Source organism: Neolamprologus brichardi, chromosome 1, assembly GCF_056152115.1.
Source record: "Neolamprologus brichardi isolate AB-2024 chromosome 1, ASM5615211v1, whole genome shotgun sequence".
NCBI lineage: Eukaryota > Metazoa > Chordata > Actinopteri > Cichliformes > Cichlidae > Neolamprologus > Neolamprologus brichardi.
The window spans coordinates 3,726,570-3,752,640 of NC_142104.1; the positions used below are offsets into that span (position 1 = coordinate 3,726,570).

The 26,071-nt window shown below is 41.8% G+C and overlaps 1 protein-coding gene across 1 annotated transcript in view; it reads left to right on the plus strand.

Moving 5' to 3' along the window:
* Nucleotides 1-711: 711 nt before the first annotated feature.
* znf507 (zinc finger protein 507) overlaps nt 712-26,071 on the plus strand; it is a 34,198-nt gene continuing 8,838 nt past the window's right edge. Inside the window, exons 1-4 of the mRNA XM_087841679.1 lie at nt 712-837; nt 7,071-9,380; nt 13,940-14,057; nt 14,172-14,280. Coding sequence (XP_087697805.1) covers nt 7,074-9,380; nt 13,940-14,057; nt 14,172-14,280 — 2,534 coding nt within the window. The 5' untranslated portion in view covers nt 712-837; nt 7,071-7,073. The remainder of the gene's footprint in view (nt 838-7,070; nt 9,381-13,939; nt 14,058-14,171; nt 14,281-26,071) is intronic.

Genomic DNA, 26,071 nt, shown 5'->3' on the forward strand with positions numbered 1-26,071 from the left:
TGCACATATGTAATTTGGCCCCGGTGTACCAAATAGGTGACAATTTTTAAAAATGTGGCAGATATTAATCTAAACTTAGACCCAACCAGATTGACAGAGGAAGTGAGGAGATTATGCTCAATTCAGAGCTGTTTGGACTTACGAACAACACTTCAATTAAGTGGCTGATGTTGAGTTAATCTGCTGGGTAAGAAAGAAGAGTTTTCTTCTTTTCCAAACCTATGCAGTGGGCCGGATATAAGTCTTTGCCGACGGTTGTGGCCCCAAGGGCCTTACATTTGTTACCATAATCTGACATGAATTAAACCAAAAATGTGGCTTTAATATTAAATATCACAGTAAATAAAATAAATAATGTGATGCTAGTTTTCCACAGTTCAGACAGACAGCATTTATTTTATGCACACCCCTGACAACTAGATTGATTAAAGGTGGCTAGGGGCCCCTTAGGGTGGTAAAAATATAAAGTTTGTTAGCTTTTAGGGGCCCCCCACTGGCCTGGGCCTTAAGCAACGCCTCTGGTTACCGTCTTAATTTAAGAAGTTAAAAATATAATGCTCTTTATTGTGGAAATTACCGCACTGGTTGGTTAGGTTGTAAGAAAGGATAAAAGTGTTGCTTTTTACGAGGGGCACCTGAAGGCAACAGCAAGACATTCTGTCAATCGTCGGTCGGCGTCGGTCACCTGACTCAAACTCCGAGTCACGTGACTGTTATTCCATCCTCGCCATTTTGCAATGTGGGAGAGAGAGAGAGAGGGGCCACTTTTTATGGCTAACGAATAAAAGAAAGCGGTTTATGTGCTGAGGACAAAGAGCGCCAAACTTCTCCGTGTCCGTGAGTATATTTTTATTTCCACACACCTTCGCGCTCCTCCGTTACCCATTAACCACAAGCAGCACGGACGCGTCCTTGTACATTCATGTGTTTCTCTGCTAGCAGTGTGTGAGACTCGTGTGTGTGTGTTTGACTAGCAGGCTGTGAGGCTAGCAGCGGAGCTAACAGCGTGTGCCAGGATCCTTTTGACTTTTCCCATTTTTTTTAAACGTGAAAGTGTTTTTGTAGCATGAAGGCAGCAGCAGTGTGTTGGCTCACATCAGCGGGTAAAAGGCTGCTTTTTGTGTGAGAGCTCACACTGAGAGGCTGTGTGCAACTTCGTCCTACAGGGGAGTGAAAGTGGATGGAATATTTTTAGATCCTGACATAACAGGTGCTCATCTGAGACGGGTTAAAGCACATGATGGAGTCCAGAGAGAAGCTGACTGATCGCAGGCGCATAAAAAGGAGTCGGATGCAGCTTATTTTGAATCCCTCCTCATCACAGAATTCAAAATTCAGCTGGATGGATGAATACACTACAACATCCCGCCGTGGTTTTCCTTCCCATGGAAAACCACGGCGAAATCAAAACATCAAAACATGTGACTGTTCCACATGTTTTGATGTTTTCACACAGAAGCAGAAGTAGGAGAAAGAGGAAGCTTGTGGTCAGAAAGTGAGAAGGAGGGCAGTGTGATGTCATGTGGAGATGGAAGGAATTCAGCCACAGGAGCTTCCCATGTAAACAAATGCACATGGTGCACAAGGTCTGTATTGACTGTGCAGGGACAGGACTTATCAGGAATGAGTTAAGCTGTCACACTTATCCCATTAGTCGATTGACTGATTTCCTCTCACTAACTTCTTGGTAAATACTCAAGTGATAAATGTCATTAGTACAGATTTATTTTAAAAGACAGAGAAAAATCAAAATGATTTTGCAGTCTGTGTGGCTGTGATTCTCAAAGTGTGCCACACAAGAGGTTTTTTTAATAGTTAACACCTTTTTTTAATTGCAAGATCATCCAATTTATAGCTAGCTAGGAATGCATCATACAATTTAATCCTAATAAAAAGCATAAAATTTGCATTTATATGATGAATCAACAGGATATGTAGGATCCAACAACACAAAAAATGCTTTTGTTCAATAAAATAAATACTATACAAAAGTATTGATGTTAAAGAAGGAGGTCAGTTAAACTGAATGTTTAAAAAAAGTGATTCAATAAATAAAAATGTAGATGTGATCCAATATGGAGCTTAAGCCTGAAATGTGGGATCAGAATCAGCTTTATTGAGTAAGTATGTGTACACATATGAGGAAGTGAGAGTGTAGATAGACAACAGACAGTGCTGACAACAACACAGCATGTTTGTTGTGAAGAGTGTGAAGATGTTGGAGTAAATTATGAAATAAGGGATGGATAACAAGTTACTATATGTAGAATATATAAATGATGATTGACCCTCTGAGTGTCTCAGGTGCTGATCAGGTGACCCACGTGCCAAAAGGCTGCTCTCTTTTCCAGTAAAGGCAAAAGTCCCCCAGAAGATACAGATCTTCTGTGTCTGTCTTCTTGGCAGTGAAGCCAGTGTCGCAGCGTGTGGTCACAGTCCATTAATTATCCATAGCCATTCACCACAGCCACAGTCAGCTGATGGAGGAATCCAAACAGTGCGTTGATTCAAACTGATTTCATACAGCAGAAGCGATGAGGGAGAGCTGTAGCGAGCAACATGGACGCTTCGCAACAGCGAGCAGTTCAACATTCAGGCCACAGAAACATTGTTTTGTAGATACTAGGGGTGGGGGAAAAAATCGATACTGTGTAGTATCGTGATATTTTGTTTGCTAATAATGTATCGATACAGGGACAGCAGAAATCGATATTTTGTTACAAAAAAGGTTTTTGTGCTCTGACTTCAGAGCATGTTGATCCTTTTTCTGAGCACGAATCCTGACATTCCTTCACTGTCCAAATGTGACAGTTTACTTATTTTAATTTAAGACATGTTTTATTTTAATTAAGTTTAAAACTTTTTTATTTAATGTAAAATTATATTTTGTTTTCATTTACTTTCAAATTCTTCAGTTGCTGAAGGGGCTGCATAGTTTTCATAAACTGCATAGTTCAGAATAGAGATGGACCGATCCGATATTAAGTATCGGTATCGGTCCGATACTGACCCAAATTACTGGATCAAATATCGGCGAGAAATAACAAATGTAATCCGATCCATTAAATATCAAAAAAGCACCTCACAAAACTTGCGACATGGCGTAACTCGGCTCATAACCATAGCATGTCACAGCATTGCTGTGCATATGCATCACGTGATAGAGCAGCTGTGTGTATTTGTAGCCTAGCTACCAAACCAGCATTTCATCTCCGCGGAAGTTTTCCCAGAGAGAAGTAAAGCAAGTGTGTAAGTTCATCTCTGAATGTAAAGCATTCCCACGTTAAGCTTAACAACAGATATATGGAGCGACTGCCTCTCTCTCTCTCTCTCTCTCTCTACTGCTGCTACTTCAACCGTGAAACTGATCAATGATCAGCTGATCGGCTTTTCTGTCGCGAGTCTGTCTCTCTTCTTAGTTTTTGGCCCACTTCTCACCAGAAAGAGGAAACCAGCGGCTGAACAACAGCAGCACGTTTAAGCTTGATAAGCTGTTGTTAGAATTTATTTAATATTACTTTCTACACCAGGATCTTTTTCTACCCAGCTGACGGCTGTAACTGTGCAGGGGCGGATCTAGCAAAGTTTAGCCAGGGGGGCCGATAGGGCATTAACAGGGAAAAGGGGGCACAAAGACATACTTTTCTTTCTTATTTTTATTTAAAATGTCGAGCTTTTAATAAATAATTATCTGACTCTTACACCCAAAGTTTTAATCTGATGTAAAATATATAGAAGTCCATTACTGTATATAGTAACTGTTAAGTCTAATATACCCTAGTAAGCTGTAGTACTTTTTCCTTTGGGAAGATACCATCTGTGAATTCTGCAATTCTGTAGAAGAAAGATGTTGAATCTATTTAATTATTCTTGAAAAATAATTTATTTCTGTGCATTTTCCCCCTGCATCAAATTAAATTTGATTACATCAATTAAGCATCATGAGGTGGAGGGTGGTTCCCTATTTTCTTTTGCTGGGAGTTTGCAACCCTATTAGTTAGGTTGCTTAATATTTCTGCTAAGTACTCTTTAAAACACCAGAATAGGGAGAATGGAGCAGGTTTAACTTTATTAGATTGATCAGTTTTGCTGAACTATGAAATATTTTGGGCGCAGTGTATTTTTTACATACAGGTATAACAGAATAGCTTTAGTGTTGTTATTTATTTAAACTTGAGTATAAACTTATACAAAATGCAGCAAGATATTAAAAAAACTTTTATTGATTAAAAAACACACTATATCGGATTCATATCGGTATCGGCAGATATCCAAATTTATGATATCGGTATCGGTATCGGACATAAAGTGGTATCGTGCCATCTGTAGTTCAGAATAGCTATAATTGTACCAGATGGTTGCGTTCAGTTAAGTTGGACTAGACTGTAATACAAACCGTTCAGTTTGTCAACAATAAAACTGAAATGAGAGAAAGACTGAGTGTGAGACTTTGATATTAGATAAAATGAATATTGATAAAGTTTACCTTTAGGTACAGAATCTGAATATCGCAAAATATTTTAAAAAATTGCAATAATATCGTATCGTGCGTTAAGTATTGTGATAATATCGTATCGTCGGAGGTATGGTGATTCCCACCTCTAGTAGATACGTGTCAGATTTTCATCATCGTCCACCTAAAAAGTCCTGAAGTTATGGTCCACTGTTGTCCACAGCGTTTCACTACACCTGCTACATAATGTTCATCAAGCTCCTGAACATTATTAAGACAGAAACGAAGAATGACATCATCTTCAGTAGCTCGGAGATCGTTTTAACTGTTTACTCTTTGCAAACTCTGCCATCAAAGACACGCAGCACCGCAAACCTGTTTCTTCTTTCCAAACACAGCTTCATTTGCTTTGTTAGTACTTGTAGGTAGATTTGGTCTGAGGAAGGTAAGTCATCATATGTACACTCTGCAGAGGAAACGCTAAGAACGGGTAAGCATTGCAAAACATAATGAAGGAAAAACTAATGGTCGAGCTATGATTTGATCCTCTGAGCGATTGGTGCTGGAATGAATGTTTTTCTGCACGTTGGGACTTTGTCCAGAAGAAGAAAGTGAAACTCACTTTGCAACAGCTGCAAGTCGAGTAAAATCGAACCAGTCAACCGGCGTGACTGCCTGGCGTACGTTTAGCTGTGGCCTGTTAGTAAGAATTTGAATGAGCCAGTTTCTGTTCGTTACAGAAAAACTTCGCAACAATGAAACAAGGGAAAAGGACAAAAAAGGCTTCGTGAAAGCGCAATAAAATAAAATAAGATCATCGTGTGGAAAGAACTGCTGGTCGTGTCTTCTTGTCTTAGATCTCTTAAACTGAACGTATGACTCTTTTTTAACTATGTTACATGATAACTGTATTCATGTACAACTTTTCAAATGTCATGTTACTAAGTGCTTTACATGAGTATCAGAATAAACCAAAAATAACTGTGAGAATGCAAAGGAAAGGCCTTCTTGTAAAAGTATGTTTTAAGACACGACTTGAAGATCTGGATTTCCCCGGGCAGGCTGTTCCACATCCTCCAGGCCTCAACTTCAAACACTCTGCACTGTTTTCGGCGCGGTCCCTGGAACAGACAAAAGACCCCTGCCCGAGGGTCTTATGGGTAGCAGGAGGTCAGAGATCCTATCTTGCATTGACCTGCACTGAGTCTGTGCCCCACAGTTAGAGAAACACTGCATTGCAGAGTGAGAGGGCAGATGATGGATGTGGAGCCTTGACCAGCACCATGTCTTTCTCCAGTTCAAACTATAGCAGTTTCATATCTGGGGATTCCTACGTCTAATAACCAGCAGCGGCCTTGAATAGTAGCTGTCCTGCTAATTCTGTCTACCACTAAAAATAATGCACTTTGGATGTTCTTGCACATTGGTTTCACTTTTCAGATGTTGAAGCTATTTCCATCTTTTATGTCTAACATTTTTGACCACACTTCTTTGCTCTAATTTAAAAAAAAAAAAAAAAGTATTTATATTACACTCAAAAAAATAACTCTTTGAATGAACATAAAAAAATCATGGAAAGAATTTCCACGTAATTAAATTGCTTTATTTTAGCATTATGCAATTCTGTTATTCCAACTTAATGTACTTGAGTTGGACTAACTTGATTAATTAATGACGAATCAACTGTTTTACTACAGTAAAGTCCAACTTATTTTAATTGATTTGATCCAACCCATGCAAATTACGTTAGTGCAACAAAACATGCTTATTCGTAATAGAAATCCATTTATTAATCCACTTATTTTAAGTTAATTTAAAGAGTTATTTTTTTTGGAGTGTTCAACAAAGTCTAGAGTCTGGTTAACATAAAATGTTAATGGATTTATAATAACTTGCACTCCATCCATCCTCTTATCTTTACCAGGGTTGCAGTGAGCCTGGGCCCTATTCCAGATGTGATAGGGTGGGAGTCAGAATACTGGACAGGTCACCAGTCTATCACAGAGAGACAGACAACCATTTGCCCTCATGTTCACAGATATTTTAGAAACACCAATTAACCTAACCCTAATTACTGCATGACTTTAACTGTGGCAGGAAACCAGAGAGAACCCTCTGCAAACTTGGCCAGATTGCAGATTTGAACCCAAGATCTTATTGCTGCGAGGCAACAGTGCTAACCACTGTGCCACCGAGCTGTCAATCTAGTCTTCAAATAGGGAAACTATGATTACAAGGCTTAAATAGAATTTTAAAAACCACAATAAATAGCTGAGGCATATACGTAGTGTATGTATGGTTGTCTGTCTCTTCTAACTCCAGTGATTTTCCTGTGGTTTGAACTCTTGTGTGATCTTGTGAATTTTGTGAATCCAGGCAACTAATCACTCTTACTAGATTGTATCAGGTCATCTCAACAAGAATAAATCAAGTTGCTGGATTTCATGCAGATCCTACATGATTTCATTACGTTCACCACAGAAACACAGAAAGAAAATTTAACAACCACCCAATTTCATTTTTTTGAGTGTATAAATGAGGTCATCTACTTAAAAAGTTTACTGTGTAACACCAATCAGATTCCTCACTCATTACTTTGTTCTCTGCTGTCTTCCAGGTCATGGAGGAGATCACTAATGTCATCACACACTCATCCGCTGCCTCGTCTTCCTCCTCCACATCGGGCTCCCACACACGGCAAACCAAAGAGAAGCAACCCTCTCAGGGTTTTCAGCAGAAAACGGCAGATGATTCTCTCATCCAGGTCATAAAGAAGCTCAGCAAGATTGTGGAGAAGCGGCCCCAGCGTCGCTGCGCATCAGGGGGACAGAAAAGAGCGCTCCAAGTGGGGGAAAGGGGAGCCGAGCAGGGGGGCGGCTCTATATGTAAGAAAATTAAAAGGAACTTAAAGGATGAGGTGGGAGTAGAGCGCAGCACAGATGACAGCAGTCTTCCCTCACCTTGGTCAGGTGACGATAACAACAACGTGACCACCGCGGTGGCAGAGGTAGCTGCCAACCCCAACAGCAGCGACCTCAAGCGGACGGTGACGTGCTATCAGTGCAGCCTGTGCCCCCATCTCTCCCAAACGCTGCCCCTGCTGAAAGAACACCTGAAGCAGCACAACGAGCAGCACAGCGACCTCATCCTCATGTGCTCCGAGTGTCACTTTACCTCCAGAGACCACGAGCAGCTGGAGGCGCACGTCAGGATGCACTTTGACAATGGAGACAACCAGAAGAGAAAGTACCCGGTGAGCGAGGCGAAGGAAGAGGTTTTAAAAAACCAGGATGTGGATCTAACGGGTGACAACTGCAGCGCAGGAACCGAAGTGAAGAAAAGCTCGGTGAGCAGTGCTAAGGAGTTACCACAGAAGAAGAAGTGGTACAGCTACGAGGAGTATGGCCTGTACCGCTGCCTGATCTGCAGCTATGTTTGCAGTCAGCAGCGAATGCTCAAAACCCACGCCTGGAAGCACGCCGGCCTCGTCGACTGCTCCTATCCAATCTTTGAGGATGAAGACGGAGGTTCTGCAAAGAGAGAGGTGCAAGCTGCTCCTAACAATGCGTCAGCCCGAGAGGAAATAGTTGTTCTTCAAGATAAAAGCCTGCAAAAGCTCCCTACCGGCTTCAAGCTGCAGCTCTGCATGCCCGTGGCTGTCGAGGACAAACAGGAAGTGGTGAATCTTCAAGGCTCTCATCTCAGTGAAAGTCCAAAAACAGAAGAAGAGGACGAGTACCCCATCAAAGACATGACGTCTGAGGAGCCCGCGGTGGAGGTGCAGGTGACCACTGAGGCAGAGACGGAGGTGGAGCTAGGCGGTCACCATGAAAGCACCTCTGCGACCGACAGCTTGCTGTCGTCGGCTCAGAAGATCATCAACAGAAGCCCCAACAGCGCTGGCCATATCAATGTGATCGTAGAGCGCCTTCCTTCAGCTGAGGACTCGGTCATGGCCTCTAACCCGCTTCTTCTCAGCCCAGATGTGGACGGGGATAAGAGCTTACTGGAGAAAAAAGCAGAAGAGCAGGAGCATGTGGAAGGTGTGAAAGATGAGGTGGTCCTCTGCTACAGTCCGGGGAACGCTAACAAAAGCCAGCATTTAGGAGCCGATATCAAACCCTCCATCGCTAAAAGTAACGACCTTCCACGGGATGAAAACGTCCCCCCAGCTGGTCGCAAGAGGACGCACTCGGAGTCTCTCCGCCTCCACTCACTGGCTGCCGAGGTCCTCGTGGCTATGCCTATGAGGACGCTCGAGCTGCCCAACTCTGGCGCCAAGGTAGCTCTGAAGACCGTTGCGGCACAGGCGCAGAGCCCGCAAGCAGGCCAGAAACCCACAGAGGGGGCTGCAGCCGGACAGAAGGCCTCTGACGTGGGAACGGCAGCAGCTATGCTGAACTGTAATGAGGGCAGAGAGGAAACTCTAGGATCTCTGGGCCTGGGCAAAGGAGACGACGACGGGCCTGCAGCTAATGGCGGGATCAGCCTTTCCCTGCTCACGGTCATTGAAAGACTGAGGGAGCGCTCAGACCAGAACACCTCGGACGAAGACATCTTGAAAGAGCTTCAAGACAACGCACAGTTCCAAAGTGGAGCTGGAGTGGTCGCGGCGAACGGAGCGGGCAGTTACGTGTGCTCCAGCGTTCCAGGGATGGACGGGTTGGTCGGCTCTCCTGACAGCGGTCTGGTGGATTACATCCCCGGCAGCGATAGGCCGTATCGCTGCCGCCTGTGTCGCTACAGCAGTGGCAACAAGGGCTACATTAAACAGCACCTGCGGGTGCACAGGCAGAGGGAGCCGTATCAGTGTCCCATCTGTGAGCACATCGCCTCAGACAGCAAAGACCTGGAAAACCACATGATCCACCACTGCAAGAGCCGGATGTACCAGTGCAAGCAGTGTCCAGATGCCTTCCACTACAAGGTGAGTGCGGTCCTTTCATTTGAAACATGTTTTAATCTAACCTCCTTCTTTCCAACATCTCACATGTGAGGATTTTCTGATGTTGTAGTTGTAGGAGTGAGTTTATCTTACTTTATTCAGAAGGGATGAAATGTGAACTAAAGCTATCACAAAGAACAGGGTGTAAAAGGGGTATCAAGAGCATCAGTGTTGAACAAATGGAGCACAATAATCACTTATATCAGCGGTCTCCAACCTTTTTTGCGCCACGGACCGGCCTTTAACCCTTTAAAACCGGTCGGAGCGGGCACGCTCTGTTTTGCGTAACTATTTTTAAATCCCGGTAGCTCTGCAACCACGTGAGCTAGCGCAATATTTTTTTTTGCATATGAAACCGGAGGAGTTGTACTTACATCTTATGCCATCAGCTTGTCCTCGGTCACAGTTTCCTTCCACATATAGTTTTGCAAAAACTGCATAAAAAGCACTTGCAGCAACAAAAACATAATATTCCAGAAACAGGCTTTGCCCATCCGATCAGCTGTTCATAACACTTCCTATGTTGGAATAAACATCAGAGCGAACTTTCGCATGTCCGCCATGACCTGCCCGAAACCGGAAGTGACGTCATTTTCGCGGAAATGTAGTTTTTTACCGTCCGGGCCTCAATGAGCCTATACTGGTGTTTTTAAAAGTTATGTTTGACTTTATGACTTTCTGTGTTGTTTCTGGGATGCTTAGGACTCATATTGCACTGCTGGAAATAGTTTATTTTGATGCATATGCTGCTTTTTTGCAAATTTGCATTATAATATTTATTTTCGTTTTTCCTGCAGTATATAAAAATTGGTGTATTTCAAAAATAAAACTATGAAGACACTCGAAATTAATTTCCTGTGGTGGGAAACTATTTTGTGCAACTTTTTTGTATTTACAGTTTTGAGGGATAAGCCTCTTAAATTTCTCTAGCTAGAAATATATGTTAAAAAAACAAAAACGATTTTCAATTATTTTGTAGTTTATTGCACTTTTTTGCAATTTATGTAATTACTATGCACTTAATTCATACATATTATTACAATTTGGGCTATAATGGTTGTATTGATGTATATCAACTTGAAATGCTCCCAGAAATGGCTCCACAACATGTAAAAATATAATATAAGCTCTGGCGGACTTGGTTCTATGGTAGGTCTTAAAGGGTTAAGGTGTCGCGGATAAATACAACAAAATAAAACTAGTACTGGTATTAGTAGTACCCGCAGATTTATTCATAACACATGTGAAAAGACCCAGGAAAACAGAGTTAACGATAAAAACGATAACAAAATAACGCTGAAAACTAGAGCTGGGCGATATAAGATTTTTTCATATCACGATATGTTTTTTCCATTTCAGGCGATAACGATATATATCACGATATAAGCCAAATAACTACATTTGTAAGATTTAAATGTGCCGTTGCTCACAAGTAAAATGTGAAATAATCAGCAGCTTGTTTTGATTTAAATATTTATTTCCCATAATAAGTTCAACATGAGACTTTTTCAGATAAATAAAGGCAAATATTGCAAACTACATAAAAGGCAGCCGCTAAAGCGTTTAAGTTTCAAAACAGAACAAACAAAACAGACTAAATTGTCAATTCCACTTAGAAACAAAATATTAATTCTAAAAATAAATCTTAGTTTGTTTTACAGAAGAACAGACAAAATTGACTAACTTTTGTCAATATCAAATAAACTGAGAACTAAAAGGAAATTCTCAATCTCTCCTTGTTGTATAGCTGAGCTTTTCAAACAGTTTTAACAGTTTAGTCTGACAAAAGCCGAATGACGAATTAGCGCTTCCAGTCAGAGATTGAGCATGCACCTCTTTATTGTATTTCCAGACTTGCTTTCGGCACATTTACAGTGCACGCTACTCTGTTTTTATCAGACTTGAAATAGCTGAAATACCTTCACACTACAGAACTTCTGTGGCTCTTCCGTTCGACAATCTCTCCGGCATCATCACCATCATCTGTTTTCTCTTCGGTCACGCTCGGTTGATTTTTCTGTAGTCGGCACACTCATTTCCTCCATTACCCGGGCGGCACGGCGGCTGGCTGCTTCCCAAACAAATACACACGTGCGGCTTGGCACTTGTGCTGTACGTAACAAGTCACGTGACGTGACGCTGCGGCTGTGATTGGTTCGGCTCTGCACTACTTAATTTGGATTGGCTGTTCTTTGTTTATTTTTTTGTAAGAGGACAAGAGCGGCGAGGTCTATCGCAATAGTTTAATTTTTCTATCGAGAAAAAGTTATTTCGCAATACATATCGTTATCGTTCTATCGCCCAGCTCTACTGAAAACCGATAAAAACCCTGAAAACTATACATTTCACACCTGAGCCTCAACTCTCGTGGCCCGGTACCAAACGACTCACGGACCGGTACTGGTCCGAGGCCCGGGGGTTGGGTACCACTGACTTATATAAATGATGAACTACACAGCGCGACAGTTGAATGTGTCGCACATACTTGGCATGGTGGGCGATCTTCTCCATGTGACTGACTGAAAGCATTGGAGGTGGGAATCACCATACATCCCACGATACGATATCATTGCAATTTTTTAAAATATTTTGCGATATTCAGATTCTGTACATAAAGGTAAACTTTATCAATATTCATTTTCTCTAATATCAAATTCTCACACTCAGTCTTTCTCTCATTTCAGTTTGATTGTTGACAAACTGAACGGTTTGTATTACAGTCTAGTCCAACTTAACTGAATCAACCATCTGGTACAATTATAGCTATTCTGAACTATGCAGTTTATGAAAACTATGCAGCCCCTTCAGCTACTGAAGAATTTGAAAGTAAATTAAAACAAAATATAATTTTACATTAAATAAAAGTTTTAATCTTAATTAAAATAAAACATGTCTTAAATTAAAATAAGTAAACTGTCATGTTTATTGCTGGCAAAAACAAGTTAAACACATTTGGACAGTGAAGGAATGTCAGGATTCTTGCTCAGAAAAAGGATCAACATGCTCTGAAGTCAGAGCACAAAAACCTTTTTTGTAACAAAATATCGATTTCTGCTGTCCCTGTATCGATACATTATTAGCAAACAAAATATCACCATGCTACACAGTATCGATTTTTTCCCCCACCCCTAGAAAGCATGCATGTGTTTGTCTTTTGCTTTTGTTCTCGTAGTGAGGCAGTTATAAAGACGTATTCAGGTATAAATACAATACATATATATTTGTATTGAGAGACTCCAAATGATTTTACTGTCATGTTTTGTCAGAGTTACTATTTTATGACTCCTTAAAGGGAAATTCTGGACAGCAGGGGAACACAGTTACACAGATAATCAATAATAATTGTCTAGTATTGGCTATCACACGATAGCTGTATCATGGCACTGTGATAATCATAGCCAGCATTTATTGATGTTCGGCTTGTCACCTTGATACTTTGTTGCCACCAACACAAACAGTTGTGTGTACTGGGTGTGTTTTATCGAGTCTTCTGGAGGTAAGGCCTGATTTAGACTCAGATAATCTTTGTACGACGTAACCTTCACGAGTGGCCGCCGTCGTTGCCAGCATTTATGCTTGTGCTGGTGCATCGTGTGTTTATTACCTCGTGGTCGTGTCCCTGTGTTTTATATGCGGTGTCAGCAGGTAGAAACAAATAAGAGGCTGGTACTTCTTCCCTCCTGGGTCCTGGTTCTTTGTCTTGGTCAGTTTTGTTTTGCCGGGACAAACACATTTGTCCTTCTAGTTTTTCCCAATATTTGTACAATCCCTCATGTCCGCTCCACTTGTTTCATTCATCTTCCTTATGAACTTTCAAGTCCGTATGTTGATGCTGTCATTTTTATTCCTTATATTGAGATAAATATTGTTGTTATTTCACTGATTTAAAAAAACAACTGCAGCTTAAAAGCATCCTAAAAATGCACAGGAGGAATTGAGGGTACTGAACATCCAGTAGTTAGCTAGAATAGTGTCAGGCTGCTCATATTTAGCTGACATGTTTCTAAGTTTGTTGATTAGTTCAGTGCTGGCAGAGCTGGGTCAGCTGTCTGTTTTATTCAAGACTTGTTGAGTGTTCCTCCTGCTCATAATGCCTCTGGTTTTATCTTCACCCAACACTGCAACATTCACCGAGTCGCTGTTGTCAGCATCTCTTCTCGTCGGTCATCAAACGGTAATAATAGATTAAAGCTCGAGTTGATAAATTAGCACGGAAAGTTCGCAGCAGTCGGATGCAGGCAAAGGATAAAAGTATTGATTCCACTGGTATCATCGGGCTCCGCTGCCTCTCTGCAGCAGAGATTATTAAGTTCATCATATTTTCCAGCAGATCTGGGAGTTACGCTAAGAGTTGCTAATTGGGAGGTGTGAAAGCAGGCCCCCTATTCTCATATCTGTGCCTGAGGTGTGAGGTAAAATGCCTAATAAAGACCACAAAGTGCATCATTGGCGAAATCTGCCAGCTGTTTTTAATCCATTCAGTGTTTCATAATTACTTTATTTAGAAATCTCACAGTATCGCTGTTTCTATTCATTTTTAGAGCCAGTTAAGAAACCATGAAAGAGAGCACCACAGCTTCAGCGGTGACGTGGAAATGCTCACACCAGTCGCTGAGACGGCGGCCGCGATGGAGGAAACGGAGCGGGTCACAGATGAAGGTAAGACGTGGTTTATGTTTTTATGGCACCGTTAATTGTTATGATATTTGGCAGACGGCTCGGTGTTGTTCTCAACAAGTTGTAAAGGTCTGTTTGCGTTGCCTTCTCTTACAGAAGGTAGTCCACAGAAGATGTTTAAGTGCGACGTGTGCAACTACACCAGCTCTACGTACGTCGGGGTGAGGAACCACCGGCGCATTCACAACTCTGACAAACCTTATCGGTGAGTTGTGGAAGAAAACCTGCGACATCTGCTCATTTCACCTCCCACTAGCCAAGTTTTAGCAGTTTTTAAATTGCACTTTGTCTACAAAATGAAGTTAATCATTGTGGTAAGAAAAAACCTTTTATGTAATGTTAGTAACAGTAAAATTAGTGGCCTTGTGTTAACACCCGCTAATCTAACACCCACAGTCTTTGTGGTGCTTCGGCCGGTCGTGCAGTTTACTTTCTTTGTCGCCTGATTGCCGAGATTTTAGTTTTTTTTTAACCCTTTAAAGCCGGTCAGAGCAGCACGCTCTGTTTTGCATAACTTTTTTAAAATCCTGGTAGCACTGCAACCACGTAAGCTAGCGCAATAATTTTTTTTGCATATGAAACCGGAGGAGTTGTACTTACATCTTATGCCATCAGCTTGTCCTCGGTCACAGTTTCCTTCCACATAAAGCTTTTTAAAAACTGCATAAAAAGCACTTGCAGCAACAAAAACATAATATTCCAGAAACACGCTTTGCCGATCCGATCAGCTGTTTGTAACACTTCCTACGTCCATCAGCGTGAACTATCACATGTCCGCCATGACCTGCCCGAAACCGGAAGTGACGTCATTTTACGGAAATGTAGTTTTTTACCATCAGGGCCTCATGAGCCCATACTGGTGTTTTTAAAAGTTATCTTTGACTTTATGACTTTCTGTGTGGTTTCTGGGATGCTTAGGACTCATATTGCACTGCTTGAAATAGTTTATTTTGATGCATATGCTGCTTTTTTGCAAATTTGCATTATAATATTTATTTTCGTTTTTCCTGCAGTATATAAAAATTGGTGTATTTCAAAAATAAAACTATGAAGACACTCAAAATAAATTTCCTGTGGTGGGAAACTATTTTGTGCAACTTTTTTGTATTTACAGTTTTGAGGGATAAGCCTCTTAAATTTCTCTAACTAGAAATATATGTTAAAAAACCAAAAACGATTTTCAAATTTTTTGTAGTTTATTGCACTTTTTTGCAATTTATGTAACTACTATGCACTTAATGCATACATATTATTAAAATTTGGGCTATAATGGTTGTATTGATGTATATCAACTTGAAATGCTCCCAAAAATGGCTCCACAGCATGTAAAAATATAATATAAGCTCTGGCGGACTTGGTTCTATGGTAGGTCTTAAAGGGTTAACAAAAGGACAAAAAATGCCCCGCCTCTTGCCCCATGACACCTTAGGTAACTCCAGGGAGGGAGGGATGGATACAAATGAATAAATGGGATATGCGTATAGATGAATAAATGCATATTGTGTTCGTTTAGAGTTACCATTGATGAGGACTTGGATTGCTGAGGGTTATTTTAAAGGACCTAAAAGGTCTTTTGCACAGTCACTAACTACAGCGCGCTTGGAGCAGCTTCGCTATGATGCACTCTGTGCAGCACTTAATGTTACTGGGAACATTTAAAAAGATTCTTTTCATAAAATTTCACCTTTTTTACTAAATGTTGAACTAAATGGATAGTTTAGAAGAAATAAATGTGTGACTGGCTGTTGTAAGGGTGAAACAGTACACTGTACAATACAGTTGGTCTACATGACTAATGATCGTGGCCATTCGGCTACCAGCATTAATGCTGAGGTCTTATGTGTATGTAGATTGTAGATTTGAAGAGTTTTCTCAGCAAATCGCTACAGATTCTCCAATTTCCCCAGAAATCTAACATTTCTATGGGAATTGGAGCCGCCGGGTGTGAAAAAACAAATCAGAACGTCGGCCACGTCGTCGGCAGTGAATTTGAAACAGACAGTCTTGGGAAATATCTGCGAGTGATTGATGATAACAACAAATCGTTACTAAAGGGTACGACGGTGAATCAACAGCTGCAAACGGCCCGCAGAGCTGAATGATCGCTTTTCTGTTATCTGTTTGAGGTTTCCTGCAGTGTGACACATTGTTTAAGTGGTAAAACACAGTTGCCTTTTTTTCCCCTTTGGTTTTTGACAGTGATCTGTCTGTGAGTGTATTTAATGATTTTTATTATTTTTTTGTGTGTGTGTGTGAGAGCTAGAGAAGGATCAGAGCAGCTTCTTCAGAATGACCTTGAAATTGATCATTTTTAGTTTTACAAAATATTGATCGTAAAGGTTCCTGTTCATGTCAGTCTGTGCAAACTGAACTTTGAGCGAGCTGTTGCACAACCCCAAGTCTAACAGCAGAACATGTATGAGAATGAGTGATAGTGAGTGAGAAAAAGATAGTAAATAAGTAATAAAGCGATATAGAGCAATACCACACCTTTTCCAAGCGTCATAAAGCTCCTACAGCGGCTGTGGTCCTGCCTTTGATTCATACGTGTCCTGTTTGAAATTCAGGCTCCAGTAAGATCTTGCTCAGAACGTCATGCAAGCATTAATGCAAGCAAAAACCAACAGACCTTCCAATATCTCCACTGTTTATCTGAATTATCTGAATGAATTCTGATGCATAGAGTGCAAACAAAAAAATAGCATAAGATTGTTGCTCCCAATTCTCATCTTAGCTTCCCGGGGGGTGTGACCCATTCCCAGTGAAACGTAGCCCCTTAGTGATGCCTGCGATGCCTTTAGCCTGTGGCGGTAACGCTGGGTGAATTGTGATTGATGGTTTCTTGTAAACCTAGAGGAGTTTTTATTAGATGTTTAATCATTTATGAGCGCAGTGAAGTGAGTATTCATTTGAAACATTACTAAGCTACAATAATTCAAAGAACGCGCACAGTTTGACATTTTCAGCTTAAAAATTAATAGAAAATAAGCAAAGTTGGATACATTTATTCTGTTTCCTGTTTCAGACTTGCTTCATTGCGTGTGTGCAGATGGATACGCATAAGATTATTAAGATAAGCATGATATACACAAAAATCTCAAGTCAACAGGATTCTTTTTAAAAATGATAGGGATTAATTATTAAAATAAAAATTGTTAAAATAAGTAGCAAGTGCTTGAAGACATTTCCATCTGTCAGTGGAAGCTGAACATTTGATCGCGTGAGGAAGGTTTTTCTGGATTTTTGGAGCAACGGCACGATCTTCTTTATTAACCTCCACTGACCTCGTGGGACAGAAACAGCCGATGTGAAGACATTAAAGTCGAGCAGTACATTAGGGCAGAGAAACTGAGAACACATACAGTGGGGCAAAAAAGTATTTAGTCAGCCACCGATTGTGCAAGTTCCCCCACTTAAAATGATGACAGAGGTCAGTAATTTGCACCAGAGGTACACTTCAACTGTGAGAGACAGAATGTGAAAAAAAAATCCATGAATTCACATGGTAGGATTTGTAAAGAATTTATTCGTAAATCAGGGTGGAAAATAAGTATTTGGTCACCTCAAACAAGGAAAATCCCTGGCTCTCACAGACCTGTAACGTCTTCTGTAAGAAGCTTTTCTGTCCCCCACTCGTTACCTGTATGAATGGCACCTGTTTGACCTGATCATCTGTATAAAAGACACCTGTCCACAGCCTCAACCAGTCAGACTCCAAACTCCGCCATGGCCAAGACCAAAGAGCTTTCGAAGGACACCAGGAAAAGAATTGTAGACCTGCACCAGACTGGGAAGAGTGAATCTACAATAGGCAAGCAGCTTGGTGTGAAAAAATCAACTGTGGGAGCAATCATCAGAAAATGGAAGACATACAAGACCACTGATAATCTCCCTCGATCTGGGGCTCCACGCAAGATCTCATCCCGTGGGCTCAAAATGATCATGAGAACGGTGAGCAAAGATCCCAGAACCACACGGGGGGACCTGGTGAATGACCTGCAGAGAGCTGGGACCAAAGTAACAAAGGTCACCATCAGTAACACACTACAACGGCAGGGAATCAAATCCCGCAGTGCCAGACGTGTTCCGCTGCTGAAGCCGGTGCATGTCCAGGCCCATCTGAAGTTTGCCAGAGAGCACATGGATGATACAGCAGAGGATTGGGAGAATGTCATGTGGTCAGATGAAACCAAAGTAGAACTTTTTGGTATAAACTCAACTCGTCGTGTTTGGAGGAAGAAGAATACTGAGTTGCATCCCAAGAACACCATACCTACTGTGAAGCATGGGGGTGGAAACATCATGCTATGGGGCTGTTTTTCTGCCAAGGGGACAGGACGACTGATCCGTGTTAAGGACAGAATGAATGGGGCCAAGTATCGTGAGATTTTGAGCCAAAACCTCCTTCCATCAGTGAGAACTTTGAAGATGAAACGAGGCTGGGTCTTCCAACATGACAATGATCCAAAACACACCGCCCGGGCAACAAAGGAGTGGCTCCGTAAGAAGCATTTGAAAGTCCTGGAGTGGCCTAGCCAGTCTCCAGACCTCAACCCCATAGAAAATCTGTGGCGGGAGTTGAAAGTCCGTGTTGCTCGGCGACAGCCCCAAAACATCACTGCTCTTGAGAAGATCTGCATGGAGGAATGGGCCAAAATACCAGCTACTGTGTGTGCAAACCTGGTAAAGACCTATAGTAAACGTTTGACCTCTGTTATTGCCAACAAAGGTTATGTTACAAAGTATTGAGTTGTATTTTTGTTATTGACCAAATACTTATTTTCCACCCTGATTTACGAATAAATTCTTTACAAATCCTACCATGTGAATTCATGGATTTTTTTTTCACATTCTGTCTCTCACAGTTGAAGTGTACCTCTGGTGCAAATTACTGACCTCTGTCATCATTTTAAGTGGGGGAACTTGCACAATCGGTGGCTGACTAAATACTTTTTTGCCCCACTGTAAGTCTGTGGATCCTAAAATAATTTTTGGATTTAAGGAAGCTAGCACCAGTGTAATGCTTTCTGTTCTCACAGTTCAGCGCCAGCTGATAAGTGTTTATAGAGATTAATGTAGTGATGGAGAAAAGAGTGGAAACAGCAAAACTTCACCAAATGTGAAAGCCGAACAAATCTGAACGCTGTCGTCTTAGCTGAAGATGCATCCCTCTACCAGAGAACAGCAAAGATTCTGCTTTTCTCCAGGAGAATTAAAGCAGTAAATTATCAAATTATCTTATAAAAGTGCCCATATTTCATACATTGTTTAATGTTTTATGCCTGTTTTATACTTTAGTGGTGGTAGCGCGAAGGCAGCCTACAGGCAGTAGTGTTTTCAGTCGTTTTCACAGAGTTGTGCGTCCACTTTGAAACGGCCGAAAACACTTAGGTTCCAGTCCCGCTCATGCGCGAAACGCAAGACGATACGACCTGCCTCATTTCTGTCTGCCGTTTGTTTAGTTTCAGGCTCTTTGAGACGTCGCAGCAGAATGTTAAAAGCACCGAGTTTTTTCAGTGGACTAACAATGAGGTGGAGTTGTTGCTGCGAGTAACACAAAAGTACAAAGTTACAAAAGCGAGTGAGAATTAAAGAATTTGAAGAAAAGCTCTCTGGAGCAGCTACAAACTGATATTAATCTTTAATAGTCAAAATTGAGGGCAAACAAAACAACTGCTGTATAATGCCCTCTGCTGTCTTAGTTTAATTGGTCACATGACTGCGTCAAGGTCAAGGTCAAATTTATTTATATAGCACATTTCAAACAGCCGATGCTGCACAAAGTGCTTAACAATATAAAAATGGTATTAAAAAGCAACAATGTAATACAATAATAACAATAAAAAACAATAATAGGACAGTAAAAGAATTAAAACAATAACTAAACTAATTCAAATAAGACCAAAATGCTTGGGTCATAGTGTGTTAAAAGCCGGGGCATAGAAATGTGTCTTTAGTAATGATTTAAATTGCTCAAGTGTTTGTGCAGATCTAATATTTAAGGGGAGACTATTCCAAAGTCTGGGACCTGCCACAGAGAAGGATCTATCACCACGGGATTTGAGGTTAGTCCGTGGGATGGACAGCATTAGTTTTGAGCTGGACCTCGTGGTTTTTCCTGGAGCAGAGAGGAGCTCAGACAGGTAAGGAGGGGCATTAAGTGACTTAAAAACAAAAAGTAGAAGTTTAAATTGGATCCTGCAGGAGACAGGAAGCCAGTGTAAAGAAGCTAAAACTGGGGTTATATGCGCTCTCCGTTTGGTACCAGTTGGTACTACATGACTAAAATGTGTCATCGTTTTTGAAAAGGCTCTGGGTTCGCTGTCCACACTGCTCCATGAAAGCACCGTTTTCCAATGTAGGCGTTTTCCTTGAGCCAGAACGCCGTCTCAGTGTGGACGGGAGGCCAAAACGGAGAGAAAACGCATTAGTGTGGACGTGGCCTTAGTGGCGTTTTCCCCTCAGGGTCAAATATTTTGTCTCTGAGTAAAGCAAAACACATTTTCTGTGTTTCACGTAGGTGTCCACATCATGGTAGTGTAAGGAGCTTGGACAGAAAGTTTGGTGAAGACATTCACCTCTCATCCAAGTAGCTTCTTCAGCTCTAAAATCAGGTATTTAAACCCTAGTGGAGGGTTTCCCTTAAGAGGGTCATTGACCTACTATTAATCATGAGCCTCACATGGTGTGAAAAAAGGCTTGGGCCAATACCATCAGAGGTTTTGGGAGGAACTACTGTGAGACCTTGCCTCACCCTATCATGTGACTTATTGTAGTAACCAGAAGTAAGATGTAAGTGGGCGTTGAGGTGCCTCGGAAGGTTTCTAAAAGCTGCATTGTTGACTCTAGGCGTCATAAGCCACGCCCTCTGTTCAGTGAGGATCCTTCGTAGTGATGTGAAACTGAAAACCAGCCATTTCTAGTTGATCTTCATAATGAATATTAAAGTTCCTAAAACCACCTAAGATCTTTTGCAGATATCGTTGATTAATTGTGTGTTTGTAGGGGGTGTGTTGGGTTAAAATTGACCCCCCGTGTTGAGACAGCAGGTTCGGTGGGGAACAAATGCAGCGGCTTTTTCATCGAAACTGTTCACGTTCTGCTCTTCATGCTTGGAAAGTTTTCCATTTCTTCGTGTTTGCCGTCATGCTGTGTTTGTTTATTTGAATGTACAGAATAATGCTGGTTGCAGGAATATGACCTTTAGCAAGACGCTGATACATCAGGAAGTAGACTGAAAGCTCTCCAGTTCTCAGGTTCATTGCATGTCTCGTTTGATGCAAGTTCCATAAAATTGGCGCTTCCTGCATGTCAGAAATAAAACTCTGCATGAGTGTATAGTGAAGGGTTTGTTGGTGTCCACTTTAAGTGAAAAGAGGACTTTTAGAGCTCACTGTGACTTCTGCATGGCGACAGCCTTTTTTTTTTAGGTTTGAGTTCCCCTTTAAGGCACGCTGAGCTATTTAAATTCTATTTGCTAATTCTCATTCATGTCCTATTACTTTAAGAGATACTTGAGCTCTGCATGTCATTTTAAATTGGTCCTTTAGAGGGCAGTAATCACCTAGAAATGCTCCCAGCAGCACAGCGATCTCAGTGTGGGCACAGGCGCACTCTGTCACACGGTGCCCTCACTTTGTCTCTGTGTTAGCACAGATTTAACTCAAAGCACAAACTTTAGGTGGAGCGCTGACGTTTGTGCTCTAAAGTCAGAATTATATTCGCCTGATTTCTTTTCGTGTAAAGGTCAGGCAGCTTCCAATTTAGTTTAGAGTCAGTGTGATCAAAAATCCTGTGAGTATTTGTGTGAGAATGCAGAGTCGGGTGTTGCTGGCTCATGCAGGTGTGAATATTGAGGAAAGCACGTGTAAACAGGTGGAAACAGGAGATTTTTTAATATTTTGGCAGTGAGGAAAACGAGTGGCTGGATGAAGCAGGTCCCTGCATGCTTGTTATGCCCGTATCCTCGTGCTTTCATGAGGACAGATCAAGTTACACCTGAAATGAAAGTGAACCTGCAGTTACTAGTCAGTCCACAGAAATCAATTTGGACTTCCTTTTTTTTATTTTTTAAATGTTTCCAGCTTCTCAAATGTCAGGCTTCCACTTTTCTCTTTCAGATGTGCGATAGAAAACTGTACCCTGACTTTTTCACTTTTTTATGACATTTGATAACCAAAGCAAATCCTCGATTAGACAAGAAGCCAATGGGCAGATTAATCCCTAATGAGAATACTGTTAATTAAAGGCCTAAATTAAATGTCAACACGTAAAGGTCAACCCTTTACTTTTACACTTAAAGTGGCAAAACTCACATTTTTGCCTGCTCACGTGCACATATTGCGCATTTAAAGTGTGTAATATCAGAAAGAAATGCCTACATCTGAACGCGTGTCGTGTCAGAGCAGTGCAGTGTGGGCTGCCACGTTTTCTGTGGCTTTGGCTCTGTGCTCCAGCACACTGGAGGTTGAAGTGCTGACTTTCAGCTTCGAGTGCAGTGCAGAAGGATAATGACAGGGCTACAGTTCTGTGCTGTTCAACACCCAAGCTGGAAGTAAACATCCTCCAATAAAAGCTGAAAGTCAGCACATCAGTCACACAGAAGACTGTCACTGTAAAAATATGCACAGGCTGCGATGTTTTTACACGTAATCAAACACTGTGCACGGCCGCTGCGCGCTCTGATGTATGCAGTGTTTCACCAAAATATCATACACTGGTTTAAATTTGCTCCTTTGTTTTTGGGGATTACATCACCGTTAAAGCAGGCTCGGTCTGCCTATTTTTATTTTCTGCTGCATACAGTCATGTGAAAGTGAAGTAACTGTTTACTCCCTCCATAGGATTGTAAAGGCAAGTAGCAGCCAGGTGCTGCTAATCAGATGTGCTTGGTTAATCATCAGCACCTCCTATAAAAGCAGATGTTTCACCAGTTTGCTGGTCTGAAGCACTCTGACGCGTGTTAATACATAGCTGCACTCTTGGCAGGAGTGGACGTCCCAGCAAATGAACCCAAGGTCAGACACAAGGTCAGAGAAGCTGCAGAAAACCCCAGAGCTCCATCCCAGACTCTACAAGCCTCAGTTGGCATGTTGAATTTTCAGGTTTATTGCAGCACAGTAGGAATAAGTGGAGCAAGTATGGCTTGTTTAGAAGGACTCCCAGGAGAAAGCCTCTTTTCTTTAAACATGGCAGCACGGCTCAGGTTTGCAGACACGACTCGTGCAAACGTCCAATCACAGTTTTCGGAGGAGTGATGGTTTGGGCTTGTTTTGCATACCATGGACCTGAGCACCTTCCAGTCACTGAGTCAAACATGAACTCTCAGCGTACCAAAGTATACGCTACAGGTCAGTCGGGTAGAACTTGGCCGAAATAGTGATGCAACAGGACAACGATCCCAAACTCACCAGCAAATCTATAACAGAATGACTGGAAAACATAAGAATTACAGTGACCCAGTCAAATTTCAGACTCAACCTCATTAAAATGCTGTGGCAGGACCTCAGGAGAGCTGTGGATAAACAAATACCTGCAGACCTTTAATTAATTGAAGCAATGGTCGTGTCCAAATTCATGGGCTGCGTCCTCCTGAGGACCCGGCCTTCGCGGTCTACGTGGGCCGGGTCCTCAGAAGGTCGGGTAGGCCGGAAGTAAACGGCTGGGGAAATTGGACGGTCTAGCCTTCTGATTAGCGTCACCGCTGTCTCGGTGGAATTTAATGAACTCGGCCGTCTGCTCCTTGCTATCTAAAATATAACAGGACACTGGCGTAAATTCTCGACTGTCTCACACTTCTGTTTAATCAGTTTTCTGTTTGACGTTTATTCAGCTGTGTGAAAATCAAGGAGGAACCCACCCGGGGGATTAATAAAGTTTTATTTTATCTAATCTAATAACTTTAATCTCAGCCAAACCGATTTACTCACGAACAAACAAAACACTGAAAAAAGCCCAACAATAACATTTTTAGGTTGTCTAAGTGACTTATATATTACGTTTAACCCGAGCAGCGAAACTCCGCGGTGATCTGAAAATGATGTGCCGGGAGTTGTGCCGTTCTCGGCCGCATCAGTGACCCTCGAGCTCCCGGCGAGCTGTCGAGCTGGTGGGTAGCAGATGCTCCGAAAACGTCGAAGCACTTTTGCAAATATGCGATATCTTGATAAACCGAGCAGATATTTGATGTTTACACAGCTACTTTCTCGCCTGAAAATATGTTAAAAGTTTATTTTGTGACCCAGAAAGATTAGTAAGAGTAATTTTAAAACTTAGTAGCGGACGCCATTATTGGAAACTGGAGTTTGGCTGGGCCGCGCTATGAATTCTGGGATATGGTAGGCCACGAAGGACACACCCGACCCATCCTTCAAATTCGGGGAAAAGGAGGACGCATTTGTCGGCTGCATTCGGAGGAGCCTACGAATTTGGACAGCCTTCGGCGCGTCGCTGTGACGTAATCGGTCTACAAATGCGGCCTCAGGAGGATGCAGCCCATGAATTTGGACACGAGGAATGTTGTTTTGAAACAGAAAGTGTGAGGAAACGTTCCTCCACAGTGATGTGAGAACTGTTACAGCCATACTTCAGTTATTCCTGCTTCCACAGCCTTCTGAATCAAAGGGTGCACGTCGTTTTTTCACATGACTTAATAGAGTCCAGGGAAAACCTTTATTTACATGACAATACATTGACCATGTTTAATTAATATGAATACAATGTTTCAAATAATGTGGTCAGTATGAAGGAAATGTTACGTTTGGGCCACGTAGGCTCTCAGGTTCTGGCAGTTTTGTCTTTTCTAACCCTTGACTTGATTGAAAGTCGGCATCTGTTCATCTCATCCCCCAGAACAGGGGTGTCGAACTCCAGGCCTCGAGGGCCGGTGTCCTGCAGGTTTTAGATCTCACCCTGGGTCAACACAGCTGAATCAAGTGATCAGTTCATTATCAGGCCTTTGGAGAACCTCAGGACATGTTGAGGAGGTAATTTAGCCATTTAAATCAGCTGTGTTGGATCAAGGAAACATCTAAAACCTGCAGGGACACCGGCCCTCGAGGCCTGGAGTTCAACACCCCTGCCCCAGAAGATCCAACCACTTAAACATTTTGTGGTATCAAATCAAGAGAAAGTTGCATTAGGGTAGTGCAAAGGGAGATAAACATCTACCTGCACAAAGGCCTAGTAAAAAAATAAAAAGGAATTCATTTGAACTTTAAATTCTGAGAAAATACTTTCATGGAGTCCAAGAATAAAACTATGAATCTACAAACGAGCACGATGGGTCTCCTCTAACTCACCTGCTGTTCTCTGCCCGAGCAGGCCGTCAGCTGTTAGAGGAAATCCGTGCAGTCAGGAGTTGGAATACATAATTGGAATTGAGTATGAGGTCTGAACGTTATACAGTAACACTGACAGTAATACCATCGCTGCTATCATCTGATGGCATTACAGAAGGGAAACAGCAGAGTGCAAAGATGCCCATTATCATGCCTGAAACTCTTATTAGTATTCATTCGTCAAACTGTTCAACACGAGTATGGAAACATAGAGCCCACTACATGCTGTAGTTTATTAGGATCCCTGTTAGATCTGTTGCAGAGCCCTGCTGGTCGTTCAGGGGTCTGCCCATAATATTACCATTATTAAACAGCTGGAAATGTAATGTACTTATCTGTTTATGGGGAAGAAATGGTTTGACTGAAAACCTTCTGATATTCTGCTGTAAGCTTATAATCATTTATTCGGTTCCTAAATGCTCTTATTTCCAGTAGCGTTAGCAGCCAATAAGTACTTTTCTGTTCTCATTTCTCATGTAACTAGTTGCACAAATCATTACCCAGCAATATAACTACCCTTTTATATGCTAGGTGACCCGCATACTGTCAACACCTGGGTGTTAGCAACCATAGCGTAGCTTAGCCTAGTTTAGCATAAAGTCAGAAGACAGGGGAAGCAGTTTTCTAGACTCTGACCTAATGTGACAAAACCTGCCT